This window comes from Drosophila ficusphila, unplaced genomic scaffold, assembly GCF_018152265.1.
Source record: "Drosophila ficusphila isolate 14025-0441.05 unplaced genomic scaffold, ASM1815226v1 contig_286, whole genome shotgun sequence".
Lineage (NCBI taxonomy): Eukaryota > Metazoa > Arthropoda > Insecta > Diptera > Drosophilidae > Drosophila > Drosophila ficusphila.
The window spans coordinates 4830265-4838726 of record NW_025064189.1 but is presented as its reverse complement, the minus strand read 5'-3'; the positions used below and the strand labels follow the sequence as shown (position 1 = coordinate 4838726).

General features: G+C 36.6%; 1 protein-coding gene and 1 long non-coding RNA gene across 2 annotated transcripts; one reads left to right on the top strand and one right to left on the bottom strand.

Moving 5' to 3' along the window:
- Positions 1 to 1247: 1247 nt before the first annotated feature.
- On the top strand, positions 1248 to 2440 carry LOC108100175 (glutaminyl-peptide cyclotransferase). Its single transcript, XM_017203942.2, has one exon. It carries the CDS (start codon positions 1265 to 1267, stop codon positions 2279 to 2281), a length of 1017 nt encoding a protein of 338 aa, XP_017059431.1. The 5' UTR covers positions 1248 to 1264; the 3' UTR covers positions 2282 to 2440.
- Positions 2441 to 6990: 4550 nt separating this feature from the next.
- Positions 6991 to 8016, bottom strand: LOC108100206. The gene is made up of 3 exons (XR_001771972.1): positions 7911 to 8016; positions 7309 to 7564; positions 6991 to 7251 (listed from the first exon to the last, which is right to left on the bottom strand). It is a non-coding gene; the product is annotated as an uncharacterized LOC108100206 (long non-coding RNA).
- Positions 8017 to 8462: the final 446 nt, after the last annotated feature.

Genomic DNA, 8462 nt, shown 5'->3' with positions numbered 1-8462 from the left:
AAAAAACGAAGAAATAAGAACCCGCAGGGTTAGAAGCGACCCAGACACAGGTCCACAATAAATTCACTTCACTTCTGCGGAGTGATTTGAAATTCGGTTTATAGCCAATATATTTAACTTCTAATCCCCATTTATTTTAACAGCATGGCAAGTACACTTGAGTTTTAATAATGTAATTGATCATAAGGTAGTGTTAACTGAATTAGTGAGTTAGAATATTAAAAGTAATTCGAAGGTTATTAAGAAATAAAATCTTTAAAATAACAAGATCAAAGAGGTTCTGAAGCTTAATTTCATAAACGATTTTAGCTAATATAATATTTCAACCTCTCAACAAAACACTTCAAATAGGGACTTTTTGGGTGATATGGGACCCCCCTATTTTTTATGATTCCAAAGTGGCAAAATGCGATCACTACCGAGTGTATATCAACTTCGACTAGCATGACTTGGCCCGGTTTCGAATTTTTTTTTTTGTTTCTCGCTCGCTTTTGGCAGACACTTGAGTTAGGTTTCGACTGTCTGAGTATCGGAGTGTCGGCTCGGCTTATGTGTTCATTTGTTTATCGCCGGGACAGAACTTGAAAACCAGTTCGCCAGATGAAGTTCTATCGTAATTGCGTATAACTTTAAGTACAATACATTAAGGTCTAATTGACAGACAGACTGGCAGCCCAAAGTCGATTCCCTGCTTCCATTCCTCCCCCCTTTGGCAAGAAATCATCAAAATGTGGCTATAGATATGGCTATAGATGTGTTGGCTCGTGTTGGTGTGTTGCGATTTATTATATAAGCATGCGGAATTACGTAAGCACTTGTCGAGCAGTTGCCTTATGGCATTAAGTAATTCTTTTGGATCTGCGATGCCTTGAGCCGTTTATACGTCTCTGCGATTATTACTGCCAGCCACTGAGTCATTCAATGTCGAGTAATTACAGCCCTATCGCAGAATCGATCGTATATATATTATTCCCCAGTGCCCGATCTCTTCCTGAAGTCTTTTATTTATTCGTGCATGGCAAATTGATTAGGCAAAATGTAATTAAAAGTCCAAGCGTTTTAAATTTATGAGTTTGAATAGTGGTAAAATATTCCCTTGGCTTTTAATGGCAAGGGAATTACATTACAAAGTTACATCAATTTTGACATTTAAAAGAAGTAATTTCTTAAACTGGAATAAGTTCTTTGTACGATATAATCTTAATATGCGAATCTAATTTATATTTCTAAACGTTATAGTCCCTAACACTTCAGTTCATAGAAAATGGCTTGTCGGAGAGGTTTTCTATTTTTTATTGTGCTTGTGTTAATATTTGTTATTTCAACAATCTCCCAGGATGCCTACAGAGAAAATAAAAAAACTTTGAGCAATGAGAACTCAAAACTAAATGTCAATCAAATGCGATATCTAGCCGGACTTTCGGATCTGGAAAACCTTCGCAAAAATGTGAAAAGAATTGCGGTTAAAAGGGTGGTCGGAACACCAGAACATTCGGCAGTAAGAAATTATATAGTGGACTACCTAAAAAATCTTGACTGGAATGTTGAACTGGACTCTGTAACGAAGGAGGTACCAATTTTGGGAACCCTAACCTTCCACAACATTGTGGCCCGTCAAAATCCGAAGGCAAAGAGATATCTTATGTTGGGCTGCCATTATGATAGCAAGTATTTCAAGGACTTCGATTTTGTTGCCACCGTAGATTCAGCAGTTCCCTGTGCCATGATGCTAAATATGGCAACGATTTTGAAGAGTCTCTTTCGTGAATCTGATATCAGTTTAATGTTTGTCTTTTTTGATGGAGAAGAGGCATTTGGAAATTGGACGGAAGAGGACTCTCTTCATGGTTCTCAACATTTGGCGAAAGTGTGGGAGGAACAAGGCTTCCTAGAAAAAATAGATCTTCTTGTTCTTCTGGACCTAATTGGTTCCAAAGGTATAACCTTTAAATTGAACATTCCAACAACTTTGAATTGGTTCAAACGATTCGTTCAACTGGAGCTGAATCTTGTTAACTCGAAAATTTTACGCTTGGGCCAACGAATTTTTCAACTAGAACCAAGCCGTGATGCACAGGATGATCACCTGCCGTTTATCCGTCGAAATGTAAAAGTTGTTCATCTGATAGCCAGTGAATTTCCACCAGTGTGGCATAAACCAGAAGACGTGGAGCAAAATGTAGATTATAACACCACAAATCAAGTGGATGTTATTCTGCGAATGTTTGTGGTGGAATATCTTAACTTGGCTTCCTATTTACCTGTTGGTGTGACTAATTAATGGAATTTCAATAATAATAATTACCCTTTGCTTACAATTAAAACCAATCACTTGTCATTGTAACTAATAAAATAAATACATTTCTTGATTGCTTAAAAAAATGTACTGCAAATCTCGAGTGGTCAAAAAATTTAATAAAAATTTAAACCAGATAGGAAATGAAGTGCTTTGGGATCCTTTCTTTATTAATGGCCAACATTCCGGCATCGCTTTTAACCGCAGAGTTCCTTCTGTGTGTTACTTTTCGACTCTGCCGGCAACCGAATCGTATCAAATTTCCATCCATCCGCCATCGCTTTTCCGCTCCCCAGTCGGCCAAAAGCCATCAGGCCACAGGCAACACTCGAAATTTATGTACGCTGCTCCCGCTCTCGCTGAAAGCAACACGAAAGTTAATTAAACTTGAAAATAATAAAAGCAGAACAGTACAGAACAGAACAGAAGCAGAAGCAGAAGCAGCAGAAGGATGTTGATGTGGATGTGGATGTGGCGAATAATGAAACACAAAAAGTGTACATCACAGCCAGCGGGCAACGAATGGCGGACACGGGTCCACAAATCGGCTGGGGATTTTACATATATATACATATATATCTACCCGCTTATACGTACATATATATATATATGTTTTCTGGGGGGGCAAAAGGTATGAAGGGCGGTGGTCATCATTAGCATATCGCCGGCAGCGGCGCGAAAAAGGGTTCCCATTTGAAAAGTTAATCGCCAGCTGATGCTGCACTGCGATTGCGAGTGGCGAAAAGCCATGGGCGGGGGGCACGGGGCCAGAAAGGGGGTGACGATGACTGCGTTGACACTGACAGCCACCCAAAAAAAAAAAGAACCCAACCAACCGCCCAGGACGACCCACCGAAGGCCATATCCCTGTCGTCGGACGTTATCTGCGGACTGCAATAAAAACGGACAATAATTAAAACTGGCAAATAGAACTGGCACACTGCGCCTGCCAAGTGCACACTTCCCAAAAAATAAAAACACATTGAATTAAAAGAAATTAAACATTTTTAAATGAGTTCTTTTAAATAAAAGTTCTGAAAACTGAACACATTAAATAAAGTCCTTGCACTTAGCCTAACAACATATTTTAAAGACTCTGTGGTGCTCTGCCAAGCAATAAAAATATATATTTCTTTTATTAATTTTATGTATTTTTTATAGCACAAGTTTCCTTTTAAATGAAAAACATTTGATGCTTGGAATTTATTTATATTAATCATAAAAGATATAAAACAATGTAACTTAAAACAAGTGCTTTATTTTATTTTGTTTCACACAAAGTGACTAACTTTATCCTTAAAACTTTCAGTGAATTTCTTGAACCAGCTTAAATTTAAAATTTAGTTACTTTATGAGTAATTATGAGTATTATTAATAATAATCTTAATTTAAGCCCAATAAAAATCTATTCCTTTTTCAGTGCATTTGAAATTGATTAAGCCCAAGGGGAAATTGTTCTTTTGACTAAATACTGATAGCGTGTAGATTCAAAGGGCTTTCTCTTAGCCCTTTTAAGGATTTCTTTTTCAATATTTTTTCAAGATTATTCCTTTTATTCCCTTTCTTTTCCCCATACTGAAATACAAAGTTTGGGTTTTACCACGAAAGTCTTGCCCAGCATTCATTAACAGCCTGCTGTCATTTGCCTAACCCTTTTCTGCTTAATCAACAAAAAATTGTGTACTTACAAATACATATAATTTGTACACTGCGTCCCAGAAGTATTCGTCGCAAAATGTTTAAAAAACATGAATTTTTGATTCATCTTCAGACAAATAAAATAATACTTAATAGCATAAAACAAATAATGCTCACCATCTTATGACAATTTCACAGCATTTGGAAGGACAATAAAAAAAATATAGTTTTGGTACGCACTGTACGTATGAAATTTTCCGGTTTGGTCGCTGTTTGAATTACTGCAGGTCCGCCTTTGCTCGCCTCCTGTTTTATTTTTTTCCAAACAAATAACCGTAAAAATCTTTGCCATCCACATCAGTCGTAAAAAGGGGATTTCATTTTAATTACATACGAATTTCTTGTTTTTTTTTTTTTTGTATTTCGTTTTTTTTTTGGTTTTGAGCTTCAGATCCAGCATTTGCTTTTTGGGTTTTTGTGTGAGAGCCCCGTTGAATGGGTGCGAGTGCATCGGCGGATGATATAGAGAGTGCCTAACCCCTGAGCTTCTTTGTGAAACGCTTTTCGCCGTGTGTTGACTTTTATAATTAAGCCCTTTGTGTACATTTCCAGTTGACGGCACCCAAGGGGGTGGGGGAAGAAATAAAGTGGAAAAGGCCGAGGATCCACCCTTGAGTGCTCACCTGGCAAGGATAATGGAGGTGGTGCTGATGGTGATGGTGGTTGGAGGAGCATCATAAAAAGGATTAATTGTGCGCAATTAAAGAAAATATATTGCCAAGTTTGGGTTCCAAGTTTTCGTGACGCTTTTTTCCTTGTCCGCCGTCGGATTCGAAAAGTTTGCGCCACCATTGAATTATGCAAAATCATTTAAATGCGTCGCCCCAAAAAGTTTTGCCAACATTTCTCTGCCGCCGACTTAACCACTTTGGCATGTGTCTCAGATTCTTATTGTTATTGTTCTTGTTGTTTGCCGCGGGGCTTAAGTTCATAATGTTCAGAGAGAGGCGTTCCGCGTGGGAAAAACGTAGCTAAAGTGGGTGGTGGGTGGTGGTGTTGGTATCCCGATCACAATTGCCAGGACAATGGAGGCGGCATCCCTTTCACTTCCACATGCGTTCCCGGGTTAATTGCTCAAGTTCAAAATTAAAATATTTATTACAATGAAAAACTTTGGCACTTTCGCGACGCCAACGTAACGAACAAAAGGCAGCTTACGAGTGAGTGGCCCCCCCGTCCTCGAAATCTACTTTACTTACCCCACCACATTTTCCACATGGGAGTTGTTTAATTTGTTTTCCGCTTAGTGATGTTTGCCCCAGTGTGTGGAGGCCTTTTGAAAAGGGCACGGTGTTGGCAAACCGGAACAATGGAACTTGTCATAAATTAAACAATATCACAGGAGTTCAGGAAAGCTCTTTCCTAATTGACAGACAAACTGTACTTACTGCCTTTGTGTATCTCGTTTACGTTCGTTCATATTTAAACAATTAAGTTTTAATTCTCATAAATACACACTTTTTAATCAGTGGCTTGTGAAACCTTTTGTCACGATTAAAATATATCTTGACAAATGGTAAAGTTTTAAATAAGAGATTAAAGTTTAGATTGTACTAAAACCAAATTTTTCAAGTGGTCCATAATTATATATGATTTTTTCTACAAACAACAAGTTAAATTCTAGACTTGATAGATTAATAAAAACTTGTAATAGGCAACTATAATTTAAAATATACATTTTTTTATGTTCTAAGTGTATTAAATAAATGTAAAAATAAAAGCTAGACTTATTTGTATTTTTCCCAAATTGCTTTCCTCGGCAACCCCTAAAAAAAATTCGTTTTTGTGAACAGCCCGCAAAACACTCTGTTTACCGTTTGATTGATTTTATTGTTGGCAATGCGATTATTCGCAGCCAATCCTTGGGGTGCTGTGAACTCCCCGTTTAATAAGCCAGATCAGATCCCCGACCTCTGGTGGCGGCTGGCCATTAGAACAGGTGTTGCCTGTGGCTACACTTCCCTTCAATCTGCCGTTAAGATATCGCATGGGGAAAGCGCACCGCAACATGTTTACCAACGCTTTAAAAATGTAGCATGCGGCGCTTTTTCATCATTCGATGCCTTGCTTTTCCTCGCTTTTCCTCCTATTTTTCCACCCCACCTACACACACACACATTCACAGAACTGCTCCTCCTCATCTCGATTATCGTTTGAGTGTATTGAAAATTTGAAACGCATGAATAGTCAGGCTAGATCGTCCTGGGGCTATATACATATAGCAAACATATGTACGAGAGTCGGGTCCGATGGCCACCGAGGGTTTATCTGCGCACTTCAGTCCGATTTTCCTGGGGAAGTGGCAAGTGGGCGGGCGAGGGTGGCCATTGGCCAAACACATCCGTCGGCAGATGTTTTTCACATAGCTCATGGCACACTCAACCATTCACTTACACAGATTGCTATTAACTGGCAAAATAGAACAAGAACTAACTAGTAAACAACAAAATACATTAAAAAAATATTTCTTAAAAATATATTTATGTTTTTTACTTTTTATCAGTATGCAAGAAATTATTTATAATTTTTAAAAATATTTCTATTACGTGGTAAACATTTTTTTTGTAGATTAACATTATTAAAAAATGTTTTTTGTTTGTTGCAAGCTTTGCAAAATTTTGGGAATGTTAGTCAGCAATTTATTTAATCTAGGGTGTTACTTAAATCGATTGTTCCAAGGGCTTCGCATAGCCACCATTAATTTAGGTGGTGCCTGAAATGAGCAAGTGTAGCGGAAATAATTCGCTAGCTCCAGTCCCTAGACACTTCTGAACCACTCCAACCTATTTGCTCCCTGGTGTAGCGAATTTTCATTTACACTTACGAGCTGTCGGTGATTGAAAGATTTTTTAGCTTTTACTTTGGCTATAAACTGGAGTTTTCTATTATTTTTATCGGACTTGCAACAGCCTTTATGGTTTGCAGGACGTGTAAAAAGTTCACTTTTCAAGAAGGTACACATATAAATAAACATAGTTAAACAATTGATTTGTAAATTATTTATTTTAAAGTTATTTATTTCATTTTTCTTTCTTTTTATCTCCGACGGTTTCCTACATTTTTTTTGATTGGTTTAATAAAATATAAAAACCTAAATGTAAAACAATAGGAGTAATTGCAGGACTAGTTGAGTTCTCTATTTTTTCCTGAATTATTTGTATCAAGTCGCCAACTCTTGGGATTTCTTGAGGAGTGTGCTTTAAATAGATCATCTGTCCTTCTAAAGTTACTCCAAAAACATCGACCTGTATAATGTACTACAAAAACACAATGGGCTTAAATACAATTTAAAGTTCTTGACTGAAAGAACTTACCGTTATTATAAGAAGGATTAATAATACGAGCAGTGCACTTATCCATAGCAATGTTCTGAAGATCGACCTTCTTTCCATTCTATAGAAAGAATAAAATATTTTTTTGAAACCATAAAACTTGGAGATTAAGAGAAGAGAGACGACGAATAGATGTTGGGCAATAGATGGTTTGTAAGCGCCGCTTAGAACCCAATATTCCGGGAACCTCTCCCTTAGTTCAGTTAGTAATTCAACATAACCATCCTCATTAATAAGCCTGCAAAAAAATAAAATATATAAAATGTTCAGAGTATACATATGTTTCCGATAATATGGATTTTAAAAAAATAAAGAAACAAAACAAACATATACTAAAACACTTATCCACTTTTTCGAATTAAATAATCATATAAATAATCAAATTGTAAATATATTTTAATTATTGATGAATTTAACTATTAAACGTTTTCCCAGACGTTCAAACTCAACAAGTTGCAAATACGTTGCGTTTTCGTTGTTCGACGATGTTCTTAGTTTTACATCGATTGCAATTTCTATACTATAGTCCTTTTTCGATTCAAAGGAATGAATTAAAGATTCTAGGATTACCATGAAATACTCACTCAGTACCACAGGTAACGAATATTGTTTTATCAGTAATATAATAAAACACAAAGTATAACAAACAAAGGTACGCGAGAATATGCATGACTTCTCTTATGAAGAATGCTTTGTAGACTATTTCATTATTAGGTTTGAAATAATGACTCAAGGTTCGCACTCGACAAGTTCGAAGCTTGCATGTAGAAAATTGATAAGAACGCTGCATAATTCTGTTTAGTCAGCAGTTCGATTAGGTTTTAAGTTGATCTGATTTTACTTGCAACTCAGTGCGAAATGACACAGATAATGAAATGTATTAACTTTAAAAATTATGTAAAACTAAGTAGATCGCACAACTAGAAAGTTGTTCTTTAAATATTTACACTTATTGTTCGATTCGAAACAAGGTTTTCCATAAATCATAGGGCTACCAATTTGTTTGCTCAGCTCTTTTGGGGATGTTGAAAGCCCATTTTATTTCGAGCTTCTTTTTTTTTGCACTCATCATCATTATCATCATCATCCTTCTAGCTCGTTCGTCATTATCGAGCCGGAGAATTTCAGCTGTCATT

What these genes read in the sequence shown, in the direction of transcription:
- LOC108100175 (XM_017203942.2), top strand. Translation starts at nt 1,265, where the DNA reads ATGGCTTGTCGGAGAGGTTTTCTATTTTTTATTGTGCTTGTGTTAATA.